Source organism: Loxodonta africana, chromosome X (genome assembly GCF_030014295.1).
Source record: "Loxodonta africana isolate mLoxAfr1 chromosome X, mLoxAfr1.hap2, whole genome shotgun sequence".
NCBI classification, from domain to species: domain Eukaryota; kingdom Metazoa; phylum Chordata; class Mammalia; order Proboscidea; family Elephantidae; genus Loxodonta; species Loxodonta africana.
Genome location: NC_087369.1, coordinates 23870128 through 23893960, shown reverse-complemented (window position 1 = coordinate 23893960; position 23833 = coordinate 23870128). Strand labels below are relative to the sequence as shown.

General features: G+C 37.9%; 1 protein-coding gene across 4 annotated transcripts in view; it reads right to left on the bottom strand.

Annotated features, from left to right (window-relative positions):
- Positions 1–626: 626 nt before the first annotated feature.
- Positions 627–23833, bottom strand: part of PHEX (phosphate regulating endopeptidase X-linked) — a 244095-nt gene continuing 220888 nt past the window's right edge. For 2 of the 4 annotated variants that reach the window (XM_064278087.1, XM_064278086.1), the window contains exons 17-20: positions 17288–17353; positions 16149–16253; positions 7395–7471; positions 631–4878 (exon numbers count right to left, since the gene is read on the bottom strand). In XM_064278087.1, coding sequence (XP_064134157.1) covers positions 4776–4878; positions 7395–7471; positions 16149–16253; positions 17288–17353 — 351 coding nt within the window. In that variant the 3' untranslated portion in view covers positions 631–4775. Of the gene's footprint in view, positions 4879–7394; positions 7472–16148; positions 16254–17287; positions 17354–23833 lie in introns of all 4 variants that reach the window. The other 2 variants (XM_064278085.1, XM_064278084.1) reach the window with 2 other exon arrangements.

The window sequence follows — 23833 nt, the reverse complement described above, 5'->3', positions numbered from 1 at the left end:
CACCTGAGCAGACTTAACACGTCTTGGGTCTCACAGACTTCTTGCCTCCATTCTTCCAAAGCCCCTCCTTCCTGTCCACATCCCAGAGATCACTCGTAAACTATTATTTCTATACATCTTGCTTTTGCCCCATCCTCTACATAACAAATTCTTATTTCAAATGTCAGCTCTCCAAGAGGGGCACCAACAAGCCATATTCAGCCACTTATTACCCATCAGCTCTGTATCACCTCTGATGTCTATTTCCTCTACAAAATGGTACGGCACACCTACTACACAAAAGGGCTTGCCTAAGACCCTGTAAGGCAGTGCTTTTCCAAATCTTATGCCAGTGCTAGAAAGCCATTCAAAATAATCAACAAGGGACTCTACTTGCACTGCCAGCCTAACCCATAAATGCCCCATAAATTAATACGGATTTGATGATATGCTTCTGGATTTGTCTGGATTCAGGCAAGGGAGTTGGGCTTTCATAGTTCTCAAACTCCCAGGCACTTGCAATTCTCTGAAAGTGCACTGGGCAAAGGGGCTCCAGTAACATGAGGGCAGCCACCCTAGAGAGTGGCAGAATGTTAGAAACAAAAGCACACAGAGGAAGCACCGACAGTGTCTGCTAGAAGAAAAAAAAAAATTTTTTTTTTCCGCTAGAAGAGAGACAGAGAATTCCTTCTCTGTGCTCCACACCACACCTGATGTATTTGTCTGTCATCACACTTATCATTCAGTATGATCATTATAACAGTTCATGTACCTGTCTCCTATGTTAGACCGGACCATTCATTGAAGTCCAGAGATTATATATTATCCACCTAAATACATTGCTTTAAACATAATGGGTGTTCAGTTCTTGTGTGTTGAATGAATGACTGTAAACTGACTAGACCGTTAAAGAGTGGTAATAGCATATGGAGATACTTTAGTTTGATAGTAAGAGTAATGTTCATTGTCACTTTTCAAAAACCAGCCCTATCATGGTTGATCATTTCCTCAGAGGCCTCTCTTTTCCCAGTAGAGATAGTGTTGCAAAGGCAATAAGCCACAGCTGCTAACTTACATGCTGGAAGAAAAAACATTGACCACTTTGGAAATCTCTCATTGTCTATGGAGAAGTTACTGCAAATCCCAATTTTCTAAACCAGGAAGGCTAGTCTACTAGAGTGCTCTCTCTCTCTCTCTCTCTCTCTCTCTCTGTGTGTGTGTGTGTGTGTGTGTGTCTAATTTGGTGAATAACAGTGACTGAAACAGAACTGAATATTAGAGGATGTAATAGGCATTACTGTCTTTAAAAAAAGGAGAGAAACAGAAAATCTTCAACCAACTTTTTATTGTCCTTAAAATATTTGTTCACATTGTTTCATGAGTAGGGGAAGAAAATACAACCAAATTAGTCTCACGGCGAACATTTAGATATAAAATGCATAATCCAAGAACACCTTTCTTTAAACCAGTGGGGCATTGCCACTGGCGATGAGAATGTTGTTGTATGAAATAACCATATATTCTTCCACAATTTAATATGTAACTGAGGCATTATGCTAAAAATATCAAGGAAGAAGCCTATCAAACACTGAATGACAAGAGAAATGCTGAATGCACTTAGAAATAGGGTAGCCGAAGGGATGCAGGTTAATCCAAAAGCCAGTAGCCCAAAGCGCAGAGGCTCTGCCTTTCCTGACACTGGGCTACTCGACAAGCTATTTCATATTCTCCACTCCTCTGGCAGGAGCATTTCCTGTCTGGCAAGCCATAGTTCCTAGTTGCTTCTTAGCGATGCTCCAGGGCTAAATAAGAGAAAATTTATGTGCTCTGCTTTAAGCTCCATTGAGGAAAGGCACTAAATAAACTTCAGGATAATTTATGAATCCTGAGCTTGTATTAGTCATGTCCAAGTCCATCTCATAAAAGGAAAAAATGGAAAGAGAAAGCCAATTCTGGGTGCTTGGTGAAAAGCTCAACAAACCTGGGGCAATGGTGATAAGCCCAGGCAATACCACTTCATATACATACAATCCTTAACTAATCCAGGAGAGTTTCACAAAAACCTAACTCCCTCCAATGCCCAGACAATACTTCACTGGTAGAACATCTGGTATATGAATCAGAGAAGTGTGTTATGGCATCCCTAGTCTAAGAACCAATATCTAATTTCCTCTTAATTTACCATAATTATTTTTGTAAAGCTTTATGGCTCTTGGAAACCCTGGTGGCGTACTGGTTAAGTGCTGTGACTGCTAACCAAGAGGTCAGCAGTTCGAATCCACCAGGCGCTCCTTGGAAACTCTGTGGGGCAGTTCTACTCTGTCCTATAGGGTCGCTATGAGTCGGAATCGACTCAACGGCAATGGGTTTGGTTTTGGGTTTTATGGATCTACTCCAGTGGATGTGCATAGCAAGGATTCCAAAATCCTGTCTTCTCGTCAGAGCCAAATTCTTAGGCCAGCTTCTCCAGGCTTTATTTTCTTCCCTTCCAGTTGCTTTTTACCTTCTTCCTTCTACCACTTAATCAGTGTCTGTTTCTTTTAGCAATCTGTGCTGTCGAGGAGGGACAAGAGTGTGATTTGGAGATTGAGACATGAGCATGTTGGAAATCCAGTCCTACTAGAAAATTGTTCTAGCTTATAGCGATGATTGATATTGCTTCTTTTGGTTTGTTTTTTGTTTTGTTTTGAATAATGGCCATCCTAACTACAACGTTCAGCATAACGGAGTTCCATCAAGTAAAGTTAATCAGGACAAGGTAATAGTATCATGTAGAAACTGTGGGGGTCCCAATTGATCACCAACCAGTTTTCCCAAATTAGTAATTGACTTAATGATTTCCATTTCCGAAGTCATAATTCTATGCCTTCATCAAACACCTTCTCTGACCTGCAAAATATGCTTCTTTGGAGTTCAAAAAGAAATAAGAAGGAAAAGACTTCATATAAGCATGACAAACCTCAACTGATTTTAAATGTCCATGTGCAGGAATAAAACAAGAAGTATCTTATGTGTCTAAACCAAATCAGAATGATTCCTCCAGGGAAAAGGCACATTAATTTTCAGCACCCCTAATCTAATATCACTTGGCTTTCGAAATACAAACTAAGGTCACATTAAGCTACGGTTAAGAGGAGGGAAAGGTAGCTGCCCTTCAGAAGTGTATCCATTTGGAGAGGAGGAAGTTAAGGGGAAAATCCCTCTCTTCTGGCTAACGTGGTGTAATTGTTTTCCTCATCATGGTGCCCCTCCATTTTTCTCTCTTCAGAAGTTCCCATGGTTACAAGAAGACCTGGCACACACTCGGGTGTATCTATATTTTAAAAAAGGATAACAGATCATAGGAATGCAAAATGGGCTCCTGTGCTTACTCTGAGTTTGTCATTTTGCTTTTGAGATTCTCCTATTGCCCCACTTCCCCCAGTACCTCATGTACAATGAACAATGTGAAAAGGAGGAAATGGCTATTTTAAGAAACTGGAAATGCCAGGTAAATTGCTTTAAGGCCATGAAGATTTTATCCTCCACACACACTCATAAGAGATAGAGGAGTTCACTTAAAAGGAAAAAGGTCTGAGGATCAAACACACAGTGCTGCTCTTTCTTTCAGACTCTTAGAAGACTTGAAGAATACAAATTACGTTTCTTGGGACTGTGCAGGGAATTTTAAATTTGAAAATGTCTTCAATCAAGAACTTTTTCAAAAAGGTTTTCTAAAACAGAGGTAACATCAAACAAGCCGAAAAGGAAGGGCACTTTGCTTCCTCCTCAGGGTGGTATGTGTCCCTTTGCACTAAAGGGACACAAAAGCCATATGTTCCTAATGGGGAATTAGAAAATCATTTTCTTAGTGCCTCCTCATTTCAGAAACAGGAGAATGCACATAGAGAAGGGTAACAAGACAGACAGGAAGTAGGCTAAAGAAAAATAACCCAGGCTAGAGCTTTCTCCAGCAGATAGACATAACCACCAAGGTTTGTTTGGACAGACTAGATAAAATTGGGGAGATTACATTTCCTAGTTACCCTGCTGCTGCATGACTAGGTGCTTTGACTTCTTTCAGGGTCTGAAGCTATATCCTTTTTTCTATTTGATATGCTCAAATCCTTTACCAAGTAGCCTTTCTGCCAGCTTCATTCATGCTGACTTGAACAGGGCAATTAGCTACATCAGACACAAGTTGGAAGGCACGTTTCCAGTCCGATAGGACTCAAATTGAGGGCAAGAACTTCAACAAAAAATTGAAAAGTGAAGATCTAAAATATGTCTAATTTATCTTAGAGGTTAAAAATGCTGTATAGTAACGTACATAAAATCTAGCACTGTATTCTACAGAGCAGTAGACCTCCAAGGTGTCCAAACATGTGTCTGCATCATTGAGGGTTACCAGTTTAATAGATGATTGAATTTATATGGATCCAGTCTATTTAGGCCCCCTGCAAAGCTGTAGATTAAGATGGTATGTGCCACTTAGCTGCGCCTAACCCACTAAAATGGACAATAGCAACAATTTGGCAGATAGCGTTTTAACAATAGTAGCCTAGGCATTTATTTTTGTTGGTTTGGTTTTCTAAAGTAGCAGACTTGGTCCATTTCTCGTATTCCATTGTTTAAGTCCTAGAACTTTGAACAGATACTATTAAGATCCAAGCAGATCCCCTATCCAAATAATGAAAATGCATTAAAAATAAAAGTTCTCAGGGAATATAGGCCTGAAGCAGTGGGAGCTGAGTGCTCAGTGCGGCATCTAACGGCACTGTTCAGCTCGCTCTAGATGGCAGAAAGCAGAGGCCCAGCTACCAGAGTCGGCAGGAGTCCATGCCTCTGTTCATCGTGGAATTGAGTGGACAGTTAAAAGCTTTCTGGAACTCTTCAAAGTTGCTAATTGCACCATTGACTCTGAAAAAGATATGTCAAAGTCCATGTCATTTAATTTTTACGTACCAACAGGTTCTGAATAGAACTGTAGCAGTGTGTTGCTAGAAGGGATATTGGCCTTTATTTGTAGTGTGTAAAGGAGAGACAACTGAAGCCTGAAATAGTTAAGTATTTCCAAATAAATAAACAGAGTTGAGACCAGAGCCTCCTGAATGCCAGGCAAATGTTCCTACTACTCTGCCTATTATATCAAATTTCTGTAAAACCGTATCATCACCAATACTTAGCTTTTCTAACTACTTTTTATTTTTTATGAAAGGTATAACATACATACAGTGAAGTGTACAAATCTTAAGGGTAGGACCCATTCACTTTTTTTTTTCATGTGTATATGCCCATGTTACTATCACCTAGATCAAAACATAGAACATTTCCAGCATCCAGAAGGTTCCCTTATACCCTCTACCAATAGTACCCACAAGGATAACCACTATTCTGACCCCTGTTACCACAGATTAATTTTGTCTATTTTTGGACTTCATATATACAGAATCATACCATATATACTCTTTAGTCTCTGACATCTTTCAATCAATTTTATGTTTGTAAGATTCATCCATGTTGTTGCATTTTCAACTATTTTTAAATAATTCATTTGATTTACAAAAATACTTTCTCAAAATTCTTATTAGGTTTGGAAGGTCATATTTACCTAGAATTTGGTTCATGCAACAATCAACTAAGGAATGGTGGCTAGTTGGTACCAGTGAGTAACTCTTTAAGAGGAGTTACCTCTAAAATCTGATCTTCTTGCCAGTTCCCGACTGCAGTAAAGACTTCAGATTCCTACTCAGCACTTTGATTGTAACTGCCTTTTGGAAGTGGTATTTCCATTGTGTGATTTCCACTGCACTCAAAATCTACAGTTACTGCAGACATCAGTAACAAGTCAGACAAAAAAAAAAAAGCTCCCCCTCATCTATTTTGCACTGAACTGCACAGCCAAAGGGTTGACTAGAGACTCGGTATTCTCAGTCACTATTTTTTCCCTGTGATTTTGTTACCTGCAGGCATTTGAATGAACATAACGACTTGTATCCAAAAAATCCGCATAACCTCTTATGTTTTAGCTGGGATCTATGGGGAGGGATGCATATTTCATAGTGTGATTCACCCTGGGCAGTGTTAAAGATGGAATTTAGCCGACAATCAGTAAACATGCTCTGCAAATTGTCGGCTAAAATCCAACATTACAGGCAACTAGTTAGTAAAAGGAAATTGGTTTCTAAAAGCTTATCTGTTGAGTAATTAATCTACTGTGTGGTTTCATCCGCACCATTTGTCAGTGGGAGCACATTTTAGTCCATTAGAGACAGTCAGCCTTCAGACAGTTCAGCCCAGTGGGGGAGACTTTCCAACACAGTGATTAGATTTTTATGCTACTGGGTAATTTATAGTCAATTTCTGAAGCATTTCTACGGCAAAGTTTTAGGAATAAAATTTTAAAATATACAAGAAATTTTAGATGACTTTCCTGCAATATGCTAATGGATTCATTTAAACATTAAATATAAAGATACCCAGATATAATATGTTCTAAGCAAAGAACGGATAAATGTAAATTATCATCGCTTCTTGGATTTCTCAGTATAATTCTCTGTCCCCTACTACAGACAGTTTCTCTCAAACTATAGAACCTAGCAGAGGGTAAGTAATATTAACCTTAATTTTATTTTTTCTCAATATTTTATACATTCTGACAATGAAATAAGATTGTAAGTCACAATCCTCTCCCCTTCACATATAACCAATTGTTTCTAAATAGGATTAAAACCAAAAGCTAAAATGTAGAGGCACTTCGGACTCTATACATGAATTATGATTACTATATATCACCATATATCCTCCCTTGCGTTCAGAGCTATTCAGAAAGTGGACGTTCATTCGTGTTTGATGGTCAACTTCATGAAAGAACAAGAGGTGTTAAATAGAATATTCTTTACCACAAAATAAGCCAGGGCTCTAGGCATTTTAAGGCAGAGTCTATAAGATCTCAACCATTTTTAAAACAATAAAGATTGTTATTTGACCAGACAAAAAAAGTGGGTGATTGGATAAATCAAATATTCCAGTCTACTGAGAAGTATCATATATGGCACCCATGAATTGCTGCCTTACAAAAACTGCAAGATAATAAATGAGATTTAATACGAAAGCTAGGATTTAGATTCCAAATTATCTTTGGAGTCTTGATAAAGCAGTATATTAGAGGTGTGTACAAGTTTTTTACAAGCGGTCACCAGCAGAAATTTAATTGAGAGAATGCTAACTAAACCTGCTTACTGCTAATAAAGAAAAGATGCTTAGTTTCTGCCTGGCCAGATTTTTTTTTTTTTGCCTGTTAAATGGAAATCACACTGTTGATGACACAGGCTTTTGTTCAGACTACCTATTTAGTAGAGAACTGGGGTGGCTGGGTGGGAGAGGAGGTGGGGAGAGGCAAGTGGAGAACTGGTGTCTCCAACTCGCTCATTTACCTAAACTGAGGAGGGCTGTGAGCACCAATCTGGACTTGTTCTCGGGCAGCTTCCGGTCTGTAGGAATTGCACCTCACCTGAAAGAGAAAAGCACCCCCTAAGTACACTTCTATTCTAATTATATATATTTCTATTCTAATTATACATTTTCTACTGTCTTAAGTGTTCCAAATTATACTGAAAAATGATTTTAGAATCAATGGATGACAAACAGTTTTAGTAGATCAGATAAAACCTTCATCAGCAATAACATCTATTATTCTAATCCCCAGAGTAGAAGGTTTTATCAGTGTGGATAATTCCAAGACTGGACTGAATTACGAAGGTTTCCAGACAAGTGCTTTAAATTAACAGAGACTAATATATGTGCTCAAGTGCTCAGGAATCGACCAATGCATTCATACAATTAATCTAATGTTTGAAAGAGCCCTTACCAAATTTAACCATATTCATTCAATAAGCTGAATCAATCATCTGTTATTGAGTATGGTCATGAGAAGCCAGTATTTTGCACGCTAGGTGCTTCACTTGCCTCACCCTAGTCTGGGCCTTGGATAGGAGTGCACTCTCCTGTCTCCTTCGAAGGTACACGTGGCTATATAAGCTGCTCTGGCCAATGAAATGCAAGTAGAAATGATATCTGTTACTTCCTGGCAGAAGCTTTAAAAACCTGGCAGAAGTTGTAAGAGCCTTAAAAGCAATTTAAGATGCAACATAAGGACCAGCGTGCATTTCATCATATCTCTTTCCTACTCCTATGGTGACCATGGAAGCACGTGTCGAGATAAAGACTCTATGAGCAGAGCCCCACAGCTGACCCATGCTGGATACAGAGCGTAAAAATGAAATAAACTTTTGTTGTGCTGTTTGTTTCTGCAGCATAACCTACTTAATCCTGACTTGAAGTATGTCTTGATGTATAATGCAGGCTTGAAGTATGAATGGGTAGGACACATAAATATGGGGAGAAAAGAACATCCCAAATGGAGGGAGAAATGGAAGCAAAGACACAGAGGCAGAAAAGAGCGAGACATGCTTCAGAAAAAAAAAGCAAGACATTTAGTTTAGCCAGTATGTGTGGTGCACAATGTGCAGCAATGGGAGACCAGGTGAGAGAGAGGATGTTGTCAGGTTGCTGAAGTCCTGAGCAACAGGCTAAAGTGTTTAAATCATAGTTGAACAGTGTTTTTGGGCAGGAAAATTATACAATCCATATTTTCAAGAGATTTACCTGGCAGAGGTGTACAGTAGGAGGAGGAAATTAGAGACTAGTTAAAAGATTACTTCTAGGCACCACACAGATCTCAATAAATGTCCACTAAACACATAGACATGGTATCATGGATTGAACTGTGTCCCCCCAAAATATGTGTCAACTTAGCTAGGCTATGATTCCCAGTATTGTGTGATTGTTCACCATTTTGTCATCTGATGCGATTTTCCTATATGTTGTAAAGCCTATCTTTATGATGTTAATGAGGCAGGATTAGAGGCAGTTATGTTAATGAGCCAGGACTCAATCTGCAAGATTAGGTTGTGTCTTAAGTCGATCTCTTTTGAGATATAAAAGACGGAAGCAAGCAGAGAGACAGGGGGACCTCATGCCACCAAGAAACAAGAGCTGGGAGAATAGCGCATCCTTTGGACCCAAGGTCCCTGTGCTGAGAAGCTCCTAGACCAGGGGAAGATTGATGATGAGGACCTTCCTCCAGAGCCGACAGAGACAGAAAGTCTTCTCCTGGAGCTGGCATCCTAAATTCAGACTTTAGCCTGCTAGACTGTAAGAGAATAAATTTCTTTTAAAGCCATTCACTTGTGGTATTTCTGTTATAGCAGCACTAGATAACTAAGACACATGGGAATGGAGAGAAGTAGAAGGATGAGATGAATTGAATATCTGAGGAAAAAATTGGCAGGTCACAGCAACTACAGGGATATGGAAGCAGGAAAGGCCATATGATTCTATTGCTTCTGATGAAGATAAACAGCAGTCACTGTGGTTCTGAATTTGACATTGAAGATATTTTCGTAATGTGATTCCTTAATTTCTTCAGAAACTAGCTAATGTGAAGTTATTTCTGGCATTTGCTTTTACCTCATTTCTTCTTAAGTTATTTCTTCTTATATTCTTTCATTATTATATAGTATTCTCTTTGCTTCATTTATCATTTAAGAGATTTCTGAAGACACATTGTCGTTGTTACTTTTTCCTACTGTCTTCCCAGGAGGGAAAATAACTTTACTCCTTATAAACAGACTTACTCCAAAGTGGAAAAGATTAAAAATCCTCCTCATTATGTTAGTGGGAAAAGCTCCAAGATAAATTTCTCCTTAGTGATATAAAATAGCTTTCAACTTTCTTTTTCCCCAAATCTCTTTAGTTTAAAATAAATCAGATATCATTTGACATTTTATTTGTAGATGCTTCAAAATTATGACTGTAACATCACTATCAATTAGATTCTTTCATCTACAAAGAGATATTGTGGACTAGGATGTAACTAAGAACTGATGGACCTTTGTACTTTGTCTGCTAGAGCAGGGGTGGGCAAACTTTTTCTGTGAAGGGACAGATAGTAAATACTCTAGGTTTCGCAGGCCATAAGGTCTCTATTGTTAACTACTCCACTTTGCCATAGCAGTGCAAAACCACCCACAGATGTACATAAATGAATGAGCATGGCTGTTTTCCAAGAAAACACTGTTTACAAAAACAGGCAGCAGATCATACTTGGCCCATGGGCCCTAGTTTGCCAACCCCTGCTCTAGAAAGTTCTAACTATTTTTGTATGTTTATTTTAGATATCGGACCCAGTACTGACCCAAAGGAAAGTCTCCCTAGTTGAATTTTGTTAGTCTTATCCTTTTGGATCAATTCATCTAAAAATGTCAAGTATTTTCAATGTACCCAGCATTTTTGCTGGATGCTATGGAGTTACATAAGAAGTATAAGGATCCAGAAGATTAGATGTGGGGATAAAACTAAAAGTCTTGAAATTTTTTAGAACCATTAACTACTCAACTTCATGTTAATGAAGGTAAGTGTAGGAGTTGGAGATATTAATAATGAGGACTGGAGTGGTTGGGGAAGGGTTTGCAGAAGACGTGAAGGAAGATGGAGAAAAGATTGAATAATCTGGGGGGAGAAGGGCCAGATTACAGAAGTAAAAGCAAAGCCAGAGACAGTAATGGAGTTGTAGTGAGGAGGCCTGCCTGGCCACAGTTGAGTCTTGTGGAACTGTGGAAAACTAAAGCTGGTTGGTAGAGTGGGTCAGATTCAGGAGCACTTTGAAAGTCAAATGGAGGAAGGTGTTTGGCCTGGATGTGGTAGACGCTTGGGAGCCACTGGAATTCTCTCAGAAGGTTAGTGATGTAATAAAAGTGTATTTCAATGGCATGTAAGATAGATAGTGATAGAAAGATGTCGAAGCCAGGGAAACTCGACATAAAGCTGTTGAAATAATCCAAAGTAGAAGACATGAAGACCTAGCCTATAGATGACGGGATGGGGTAATGTGGAAGGTAAGTCTGAAAAGCATTTAAGAGGATGAAACATACAGCTTTTGGGACAGGCTGTAATAAGAAGGATAGATAAATAAGAAAGAAAAGGTATCCAGATTGGAAAAGAAGAAGTAAAATTATCTCTATTCAAGGATGATATGATCCTATATACATAAAATCCCAAAAAGCCCACAAGAAAATGTCTAGAGCTAATAGAGGAATTTATTCAAGTTGCAGGGTACAAGGTCAAGAAACAAAAATCAGTCGGGTTTCTACACACCAGCAATGAGAAATCTGAAGGGGAAATTAGGGAAACGATTCCTTTTATGATACCATCTAAAAAGAATAAAACACCTAGGAATAAACCTAAGCAATGATATGATGATATGAAGCACTTAAACTACAAAACACTGCCGGAAGATATTAAAGACTTGTTTTTGTTGTTAGGTGCCATCGAGTCAGTTCCGACTCATAGTGACCCTATGTACAACAGAATGAAACACCGACCAGTCCTACGTCATTCTTGTAATCGTTGCTGTGTTTGAGCCCATTGTTGCAGCCACTGTATCAATCCATTTCATTTGAGGGTCTTCCTCTTTTTTGCTGACCCTCTACTTTACCAAGAGTGATGTCCTTCTCCAGGCACTGGTCCCTCTTGATAACATGTCCAAAGTACACAAAACAATGTTTCACCATTCTCACTTCCAAGGTGCACTCTGGCTATACTTCTTCCAAGACAAATTTGTTCGTTCTTCTGGCAGTCCATGGTATATTCAATATTCTTCACCAACACCACAATTCAAAGGTGTCAGGTTCTTTGGTCTCCCTTAATCACTATCTAGCTTTTGCACACATATGAGGTGGTTGAAAATATCATGGCTTCGGTCAGACATACCTGTCCTCAAAGTGTTGAGGTCTAATCCATACTGAAGGCTGTAGTCTTTGATCTTCATCAAAGGAAGAAAGAAGACTTAAATAAATGGGAAGATGTTCCATGTTCATGGATTGGAAGACTTAATATTGTTCAGATCTCAATACTACTCAGAGTGATCTATAGATTTAATCCAATCCTGATCAAAATCCAATGGCCTTCTTTACAGAAAGAGAAAAATCAATCCTCAACTTTATATGGAATGGCGAGAGGCCCTGAATAGCTAAAACAATGTTGAAAGAGAAGAACAAAGTAGGAGGACTCACACTTCCTGATTTTAAAACATGCTATACAGCCAAGGTGCAGTGGTTAGAGGTTCAGCTGCTAACCAAAAGGTCAGCAGTTCAAATCCACCAGCCGCTCCTTGGAAACCCTGTGGGACAGTTCTACTCTGTCCTATAGGGTTGCTATGAGTTGGAATTGACTCGATGGCAAAGTTTTTTTTTTTTTTTTAATACAGCTAAGTAAGCAAAACAGTCTGGTACTGGTATAACAATAGACACATAGAACAATGGAATAGAACCGAGAGTTCAGAAATAAACCCACACTTCTATGGTCAACTGATTTTTGACAAGGGTGCTAGCTAAGTCCATTTGATGGGAAAAGAAGAGTCTCTTCAATAAATGGTGATGGGAAAACTGGATTTCCACATGCAGAAAAATGAAACAGGATCCATGTGTCACGCCATACCCAAAACAAATTCAAAATGGATTAAGGACCTAAATGTACAAACCAAAACCATAAAATTCTCAGAAGAACAAGCAAGGGCAATGCTGTCAGGCCTAGCTTTCAACAATGGATTATCCAATATAATAACAAAATCACAAAAGACAAAATAAATAAATGGGACCTCATAAAAATTAAAAACTTTTGTTCATCAAAAGACTTTACCAAAAACATGAAAAGACAAGCTACCAACTGGGAGACTATCTTCAGAAACCATATATCTGACAAGAATCTAATATCCAAAGCTACTGTCAAACACATGAAAAGATGCTCAGTACCATTAGCCATCAGAGAAATGAAAATCAAAACCACAATGAGATATCATTTCACTCCCAGGTAGCCCTGGTGGCATAGTGGTTAAGAGTTCATCTGCTAACCAAAAGGTCAGCAGTTTGAATCCACCAGCCACTCCTTGGAAACCCTAGGGGCAGTTCTACTCTTTCCAGTAGGGTTGCTATGAGTCAGAATCAACTCAACGGCTACAGGTTAGGACGGCTAAGATTTAAAAAAAAAAACAGAAAATAACAAATATTGGTGAGGATATGAGGAAATTGGAACCCTTATCCATTACTGATGGAAATGAAAAATGGTACAGCTGTTGTGGAAAACAGTGTGGCAGTTCCTCAAAAAACTAAAAATAGAACTACCATATGACCCAGCAGTTCCACTCCCAGGTATATACCCAAAACACTTGAAATCAGAGACTGAAAAAGAGATTTGTACACCAATGTTCACTGAAGCACTATTCACAATAATCAAAAGGTAGAAACAACCTAAATGCCCTTCAGCAGATGAACGGATAAACAAAATGTGGTACATACATACAATGGAATACTGGTCAGCCAGTAGGAGATATGAAGTCTTGACACATGCTACAGTATGAATGGAGCTTAAAGACACTATGCTGAGTGAAATAAGTCAGTTACAAAAGGACAAATTTGTATGATCTCACTTATATAAAAGACAAGAAAAGGCAAATGTATTGAGACCAAAGTTTATAGTGGTTACCAGGGGTAGGAGGGAGAGGGAAAAAGGAGGTTAAAGGTGATGGAAAAATTGCATTGATTAAGGGTATTGCACAGCTGATTATTGTAATTGTTGTCAGTAAGTGGTACACCTGTAAAAAGTTGAATTGGCAAAGGTTGTGCTATATATTTACAACAACGACAACAAAAAGAGTAGCTGCTGAAGCTGCTTATGTACAACCAAACACCTCATGGGATTTCATTCCTTGGTTTGGAGGTTTAGGGTCATGATTTCATGGGACATCCCAGTTAATTGTCCTAATAATGTGTTTAGTGCTTCTGTTCTACCTCTTAGTCCATTGCATAGCACCTAGGGTCTTGAAAGCTTAAAAATGGCTATCCAAGGCACAACAATTGGCCTCTATTCATCTGGAGCAACAGAGGTAGAAGGAGAATCAGGAAGGATATAGAATGTGTGGCTAATTGCCTCTGTGAACAACTGCCTCCTTTGCTATGAAACCAGAACTGGATGGCGCCCAGTTACCATTACTGAACATTTTGATCAAAGATTCCATAGAAGAATCGTGATCAAAATGGGGAAAATGCAGAACAGAATTTCAAATTCTCATGGATTCTAGACTTTCTAGAGTCACGGAGGGTGGATGAACCCCTGAAACTATTGCCCTTGTGATAATCTTTAAACTTTAAACCAAAAATATCCCCTGAAGTCATCTTAAAACCGAACAACAGTTTAACTAGTAAAAAAAAGTCTGCCTTAAGCATTATGCTCTTTCAAGAACTACCTATGTGGATCAAATTGACAACAGTAACTCAAAAGATTAGATAGGAATCTTTGGGGGCAGAGAGTTTATGTTAATGAGGAAGGAACAACTCAGAAAAGGAAGGTGAGAATGGTTGTACAGCTTGAATAATATAATCAAGGTCACTAAACTGTACATGTAGATACTGTTGAATTGGTGTATGTTTTTCTGTATATATTCTCAATAACAACAACGAATTAGATAAAATTTAGAAAAAAAAAAGGGGGTACGTGAATTAAATAAGACCTAAGAATCCAGGCTTTCTGGGAAGACCCAAAGACTGGTGGTGTGTTGATAGAAATGGGAAAACAAAAAAGGAGAGTCATTTTGTTGATGACTCCAGTTTTGTTGACATCAGGTTAATAAATGGTGATTTATCTAGTGTTATCATGTCAGCTATAAGAAGTAAGGAAACCCTGGTGGCATAGTGGTTAAGTGCTACGGCTATTAACCAAAAGGTCAGCAGTTCGAATCTGCCAGGAGCACCTTGGAAACTCTGTGGGGCAGTTCTACTCTGTCCTATAGGGTTGCTATGAGTCGGAATCGACTCGATGGCACTGGATTGGGATAAGAAGTAAAGGACCCCAGGCAGATGAGAATCCTTTAACCAGAGTTCATAGTTAAGACGTGGGGATGAATGAGTTTTTTGGGGAGTGAATTCAAAGACTTAGGAACAAACGATTGTACTGATGAAAAATTTGCCCATGCATCAAAGCCTTCATCAACCCACCTTTGACCTCTTTGAAAACAGGGCCTATACTTTTGTGATGTACAGCGAATAACCACTAACAAAGAATTGGCACTTGCCTTGTGAGCCAGAGACTCAAACTCAGAATTTTGCCTTCTTTAGTACACATCTTCCTTATATCAATCCCTTTCAATTTCTGCTCAGAAAACCCACTAAACTCCCAGCCGAGTGACATGACTCTCTTTGCCTTTGTTTTTTTTTTTGTTTTGTTTCCAGCTCTAGTAGTCTTCTCATATTCATTTGACACTTAAAAACATAGCCATAGGTGGAGAGGAATGGATCAAGTCAGCAAATGGAGCAAAGGAGGAGGAGAAATGCAGGAAAGGGCAGGGCCATGAAAACCAAAAGAACAAGTTACTAGACATGGTTATGTTGTTGTTGTTTTTAGGTCTCATCAAGTCAGTTCTGACTTACGGTGACCCTATGTACAACAGAACAGAACACTGCCTGGTCCTGTGCCATGCTCACAATTGTTGCTATGCTTGAGCCCATTGTTGCAGTCACTGTGTCAATCCATCTCATCGAGGGTCTTCCTCTTTTTTGTTGACCCTCTACTTTACCAAGCACGATGTCCTTCTCCAGGGACTGATCCCTCCTGACAATATGTCCAAAGTATGTAAGATGTAGTCTTGCCATCCTTGCCTCTGAGGAGCATTCTGGTTGTACTTCTTCCAAGATAGATTTGTTCATTCTTTTGACAGTCCATGGTATATTCAATATTCTTTGCCAACACCACAATTCAAAGGCGTCAGTTCTTCTTCTGTCTTCCTTATTCATAGACATGGTTATAAATGGTATCAAATACATTAAGAGGAAACATCATTAATAAAGAAATATCAAGTGAGTTACCATGTGGTTGATAACCCACTTGCTAAAAAATACCAATAAACCTTGATTCAATCAGTTAATTATGTACCATAGAATAGTAACGATGTGAAATTTATCCTAAAAATGATCATCAATATACAATTTTGGCTGAAATCAAAACTATGTCACTAAATTTTGTTTCAAAACTTTGATTACGGGAGCAAGCCACAGTGCCACAGTTCTCGATCTACTCACGTGAGCATAACTCAGGAAGAAGAGCTGGTTGTTGGTGAATGTGATGCCTGGTAGGAGAGGCTCCTCCACTCCCTGCCTGTGGTCTTTTACCCATTTCCTATAAGCCTAATGAGAGAAGAATAGATGATCTTCAGCAATGGCCTTTCTTTCTCTTTTCTCCTGTAGAGGAGTAGTAGAGATACTGAGAGAAACCGCAATGCAAATCTCTTCTGCCATGGGCAAAATGCATTGTGTCAAACTTCCCTTTAAGAAAACAAGTATCTGAAAATGCAAGTCAATGTGCTATTGCTTAATAGTGAGGCAGGTTGGCCTGCAAAAGACCTTACACCCAATAGATACCAAAGCAAGTGGGCCAAAGGGTTCAGATGTTAAAAAAAAAACAACTCTATAAAGAAGCTATTCTTTCTATGCCTACCAGGGGACAAACAAACCTAACACAGTGGTGAGGTCTGCGGCAATAAATTTTGGGGTCAACATGTAGCCACTTTTTTTATTTTTCCAAGTACGGGGAAAAGCTATCATCTTCTGTCACCATCATTTTTAAAAGAAGATATATTTTAACTAGAATACAGGAAAGACATAGCCTCAGAATAACAGCCAGGTCTTTACATTGAATGTCCTTAGCTTTATGAAAATCTTTCCACATTATCCTTATGTGTCTTGTTTAACCACAGACCAGCGTATAATGAAAACATTATTATGGGCTCTTACCTGGCCCAGCATATGAGAACCACTAGCCCGTGGCCATAATTTAGAAGTTTGGTATTTTAGGAGAGAATTATAAAGAGGGCTATAGAAAGAGCTGTACTCAAAGAAAACTTGCATGAATCTACACCTGAGGAGATTTTTGTAGCATGCTTTGATATTATTATGAATCTCTTTTTAGAAAACTATTCTATAAATATATGATTCTTAATAACAAATATTCTTCTTTAGGGTGACTTTATACCCCAAAAAGAAGAAAAAAGAAAATGCAGCTCTAGCTATATAATAGCATCAATGGGGAAATTCAATTCTATTTACAGAAATTCTATAATATCTAATTCCTCAAGAACATGTCTGTGGTGTAAATTGAGGTGCACCCATACGGTGTTTTATAGCTTAATTTAAAAAATCACAGCCAAAGTAGCAGTGCATACCCTGAAAGCTTCCCGCAGACCTCCATTATCAGCAATATTTTCTCCCAGGGTCCTCTTCCCCTTCACCTAAGAAAAAAGAAAAAAAAAGAGTGCTTTACAGTCAACTATCATTCAACAGGAGGCATAAATATTATAGCAAGAAAAAAGTGTCATATTTTAAACAGAAAATTACATCCAATAACTCAGAGGTAGTCATAATACATTGTAAGATGGTAAACTAACCCCAGCAAGGTACTCCTGAATATAATAATTTATGTATCATTATGCTACACGTTTCTTTCTCATCCACCTCTATTCTCACCAATTTAGCCAGCTCCAGTAAAACATTAATAATATTCTGAGTGACTCTGGTTTAATGGGAGAAAAATAGAAATGTCAACATACAGGTTACTTTCCCTGATTAACGCACACAATCTGAATATTCTTCTCACCGTGCCTGTGCTGCCAAAAATTTGCCATCCATACAGAAACAAGATTTCAAGACCAACCATCATCCTTTCACCTTCAGCAATTTCCATGAAAAAGTGAAAGAAGGGTAATTCTCACAGGGAAAAACAAATCAGATAAAAATAGTGCAAACCACAAAGTCGAGGTTTGCAATACGTATGACAACCAGTCAAGTGTGGAGAAGAAATTCTTCCAAACATTTGAAGATTGTTTCTTAAAACATTAAATGAGCTAGGACAGAGTTGAGGGTCGTTGTTACAAGGAACGTATGGCCCACAGATGCTAAAATATTTGCTCTGCCAACCTCTGTGTAGCAGGCAGAATAGTAGGCCCCCAATGACGTCCATGTCGTAATCCTTGGATCCTGTGACCTTGTTACCTTACGTGACAAAAGGAATTCTGCAGATGTGAAGTTAAGGATCTTGAGATGAGAGGTTATCCTGGATTATCCAGGTGTGCCTGATGTAATCACAATGGTCTTTATAAGAGGAAGAGGGAGGCAGAATAGTCAGTGTCAGAGTGATGCAATGTAAGAAAGGCTGGACTGGCCATTGCTGGCTTTGAAGATGGAAGGCGGCCATGAGCCAAGGAATCCAGGCAGCCTCTAGAAGCTGCAAGAGGCAAGAAAATGGATCCTCCTCTACAGCTTCCAGGAAGGAACACAGCCCGCCAATACCTTGATTTTAGGCCATTGGAAGACATGTCAGTTCTGACCTACAAAATTGTAAGATAATAAATTTGTGTTGTATTAAGATACTAAGTTTGTAGTAATTTGTTTGTTAGACCAGCAGTAGGAAACTAATACATCCTGCTCTAAATTTCAAGTCACACGGATCCTGCTAACATTTTACTTTTAAGCTAGCCCAATCAGCCAGGTATCAAGCATATTCCAGTGAATAAAAACAAACTTTTAAGAACATGATTCACTGTAATCACCCAGGCTCCTCCTAGCTGCAGTCCCAAAAAGCTACCATTGCTGCTTTATAAACACTCTTTCTTTTACTACAATTATGAGGTAAGTGCAACCCTGGCGGCACAGTGGTTATGAGCTTGGCTGCTAGCCAAAAGATTAGCAGTTCGAATCCACCAACTGTTCTTTGGAAACCCTATGGGGCAGTTCTACTCTGTCCTAAACGGTCACTATGAGTCGGAATCAACTTGATGGCAATGGTTTTTTTTTTGTTTTTGTTTTTTAATATAATCATCATCCTTGCTGAACAAATGAGGACTCTAAAGCTCAGAGCGTGTAGCAGTGTAGCTGGTACCACGTCCAGATCCCCATTTTCCTACCTGGCCCGTGCACCCATTCCTGCAACTGCTAACAACTTAGGAAGATTAAACTTAGCTTAAGAGAGTGGCCTCACCTGGAGATTCCCCGAAGGTTATACCCCACCTTCTAGTAACTGACTGATGTGCAATTAGAACAGCCCAGCCCAGCCCCTTGCCCCCACGCTGAACAATGTCTATGGCGCTATTCATGGCCGAGAACCCAATCTGTGATCATGCTCAGGCTAAACTTCTCCTGAAACCCACATGCTTCCCTCACTCCCTTATACGTTTCTTCTGAAAGCACTTCCTCAATAAATCATTTGCCTAAGAAACCCTTTCTCGGGCTCTGCTTCTAGTGAATCTAAGACAGGGTAAGTAAGTGCACTGCCCACATTTAACAGGGATTCAAACCCAAGCCATATGTCTCCAGAGCCTTTGCTGTGCTACCTTCTCAATTCTCAACTCCTTTTGACTCTTGGCACTTCTGTTTATACTCACTTACATTTATCATTTATATTTTATCTCCTTGCTTTTGACTTTCAGCATTATCTAAATTAGAGGCTTTGGGAATAGGCTCACCCCTCTGGCTTTTCCCACTCTGGCTGCCTCACTAGACCATATGACCCTAGGTTTGGCCTCTCTGGACTCAACAGCTGCTAACAGTCTGCTTCTGTGGTGCCCCCAATTCACTGCAAAGAAAGAATCTGACAGAGTACTGAGTACTGGCCTCCACCAATGAAGCCAGAAATATAAAGCATGGTTCTTTATATCCACAAAGGAAGCAATCCACTCTCCTGGAAATGAAATAGAAGCTGCTTTCTGATAGCTAAAATGGATGCTGTAGTATGTCACCTCTCAGGATCAGTATGAGGATAAAATTCATTTCCATAAGTGACTGAAAGGTCTAACTCTCATGCCTGGCATATAAGAATCACCAGGAAATACGCATTCCCTTCCTCCAAGGAAACAGTTCTTCTATTGTGTTTTGTTTTTTCAGTCCCCAAGTCTTGTCTTTGTTCTCTCCTGGGATGGGGCACCTATGAATATTTCACAAAGTAGAGGAATACTAACTACCATTTACTGAGCACTTATCACATGTCAGGCATTGCGCTGGTGCTTTACATTACTTAGCTCATTTAATTCTCACAACAAACTACTACATTCTGAAATATTTACCCCTTTACAGATGAAGGCTGTGAGACTGAGGAACATTAAGGAACTTTCCCACGTTCATAAAACTAGGAATTGGCTAAATCAAGATTTGGACCCATGTCTAATGGTACAACCCTTCCACTACGCTTTTCTTGAAGCAATCTAAACTCTAGATGAATTTTCACATTGTGCTAACCCCGTTGAATACAGGTGCACAAAAGCACCCACTTTAGGCCTTCTCATGTCACAGTTGTAGATACATGGTCATGTTCATGATTTTGTAGATACAAACAAACAAAACATGGGCAGAGAAATGGCTTTTGAGGACACTGGCTAAAGGAGATAGAGCTGTTTCACAGGGATATTGATTTGGGTTTTTCCCCTGGGATAAGGAGTGGGCTCGCTTGTTCAAAGTGTGAGCCCAGTTAGTATTACAAACATTCCCTTAAAAAAGAAGTGCAAAAAAAAAAAAGAAGTGCAAGGGTATTTACCTAAATTCTAAATTCCTGGAGTGGTATGATAAATCCCAAATGTAATAGAGTGAAGACATAGCAACTATTCAGGTTTTCCCTAACCCCAGAAGATAACAGGATGGACTATATTCTTGGTTAAGGGACCAAGAGACCTTGGGAAAACCATACCCAGATATACTGATATGTTCCAGTTCTTTGGGGTCACCCTGCTCCTGTGAGGTGCTGTGCCCTTTGCTAAGTGAATTAGGAACATACAGTGTGTGTACATGTGTTATAAAGGCAGGTCTTCCTGAAGAGTCATACTGACAAGCAGTTCATTACTGCTATCTTATTCAGCACAGAAAAGTAAGTGGAACAAAGAAACTGTCAACAACACACACAAAAAAAAAGACATCAAAATGACAGCACTAAACTCATAAAAAAAAACTTATACCTATCAATAATTATGCTGAAAGTAAATAGACTAACTGCAGCAATAAAGAGACAGAGAGTGGCAGAATGGATTAAAAAAAAAAACATGATCCTACTATATGCTGCCTATAAGAGACACACCTTAGACTTAAAGACACAGACAAACTAAAACTCAAAGGATGGAAAAAATATATATCAAGCAAACAACAATCAAAAAAGAGAAGGAGTGGCAATATTAATTTCTGATAAAACAGACTTTAAAGTTAAAAGTTAAATCCACCACAGAGGATAAGGAAGGACACTATATAATGAATAAAGGGTCAACACACCAGGAGAACATAACCACGATAAATATTTATGAACCCAATGACAGGGCTCCAAAATACATAAAACTAACTCTAACAGCATTGAAAAGAGAGATAGACAGCTCCACAATAATAGTAGGAGACTTCAACACACCACTTTCAGCAAAAGACAGAACATCCAGAAAAAAACTCAATAAAGACACAGAAGATCTAAATGCCACAATCAACCAACTTGACCTCATAGACATATACAGAACACTCCACTCAACAGCGGCCAAGTATACATTCTTTTACAGTGCACATAGAACATTCTGCAGAATAGACCACATAATTGGCCATAAAGCAAGCCTTAACAGAATCTAAAACACAGAAATATTACAAAGCATCTTTTCTGACCATAAAGCCATAAAAGTAGAAATCAATAACAGAAAAAGCAGGGAAAAGAAATCAAACACTTGGAAACTGAACAACGCCCTGCTCAAAAACAACAGGGTTACAGAAGAAATTAAGGATGGAATAAAGAAATTATTGAATCAAATGAGAATGAAAACATATCCTACCAGAATCTTTGGGACACAGCAAAAGCAGCGCTTAGAGGTCAATTTATAGCATTACTGGTATCTTATTGGCAAATACAGTTAGAGAAATATGTGTCTGGTTAGAAAAGCAGGGGTAGGAAATGCAATGGAAAAGTATGAGAAAACAATAACAGGAAAAGGGCATGAAAACAAACCTGAAAAACCAGCAAAATAAGGAAAAAGAAGTAAAAAAATGTACAGTAAATAACATATATACAGAAAGTGGAAAATAAAATCGAGTATACCAATCATTTCTTTAAATGTGGTCAAAGTGAATTATTCCATTAAAATGCAATATCTTGAAATTAAAATTTTTAAATCTTTAACAAAAAAAGATAATTAAAGAGAAAATTATAAATTTTGCGTAAAGCAACAAAAAGGAGAATAATTCATACCAAAGCTTATGGAGTAAAGGGAAAAAATGCATTCAAAGAAGAATGAATAGCTTTATAAATATACAAATTTATCTCTTTAATATAGAAATAACTTTATACATGTATAGCCTTATAGGCTGTGTTTTAGGAAACTAGAAAAAGTGAAATAAGCCTAAAGAATTTTGGAAAAAAAGAGTGAATAAAGATAAGGTCTGAAAATAATAAAACAGAACAAAAAAAAAAAACCCAGAAATGAGTTAAAAATCAAAAAGATTTTAAAATCAGAACACTAAGGTACATAACTAACTCCCTTTTGAGCATGATTAAGAGTGAGGACAAATACATGAGATTAGGACTGAAAAAAGAGACATATCACAGATAAACAATACAATAAGCATTTCTGTAGCAATCGAATTTGGAAAAATAGAAATAAATGATTTTATTGTAAACAGATGACCAATATTGACCTAAGAAAATGTGGAAAACTTAAATGGATCAACTCTATAAAACAGATCAGAAAGGTGATTAAATTTCAACCACTCAAAAGAGATCAAACCAGAATTTGATCTAACCTTTAAAGAACAGACAATGTCAAGGCCAACTAAAGTTTTCTATGTCATAGAAAAAGAGGGTAAGATCCCCAATTCATTTTATGAATCCAGAAAAACACAACAAGGTTAGTTTTTAAAAAATTAAAGAAATTATAGGCCTTCTCACTTATGAATTTGATAGCTAAAATTTTAAATAAAATGGTAGCCAAAAGAATCCACAAAGTTTTAAAAGAATAATATACTGTGATCAAATAGGACTTATTCCCCACTTTGAAGGAAATATGTCTACAAAATTTATTACATCTACAAATTAAAAGAAAATAAACATATAACCTTATCAATAGATACTGAAAAGACATTTGATCAAGTTCAGCAGTCATTCTTAATTCATTCCTAATTCATTTCATTCCTAATGAAATGCTAAGGAAAAGAGACATAGAAGAAACCAGTTAACAAAGATTACTTATTGAAAAATAACAAATATTATTCTAAGTGGCAAAACAATAAAATCACCTTTAATTTTAAGGTAATTAAAATCTAATTTTAAATTATAATTAGGAACTGGGCAAAGGTGCCCACCCAAACCATCATTATTAACATGGTATCGGAAGTTCTAGCAAATGCAATGAGAAAAGAAAACAAGATAAAAAATCCTTTTTTTTTTTTTTGATGATATGATTAGAAACTTAAAAAAGCCAAATTATTCTAGTTAAAAAATTGAAAACATATTTCAGTTAGCTGGATGAATATAAGACAAATAGATTTTATTTACTCTAAAAAAGAATCTAGAAAAAGAAATAAAAAAAATAATTAATCACAACAGCTACAAAAACTATAAAATACTTAGGAATACATATAAAAAGAAAGACACTGGATGTAAATTATTAAAACTATAAAATCTTATTTTAAAAACTAAAATAAGGACCAAATGGGAGGTAAATCATTAACTAGACAATAGACAAGTGTTAACTTTGGTGACAGGAAAG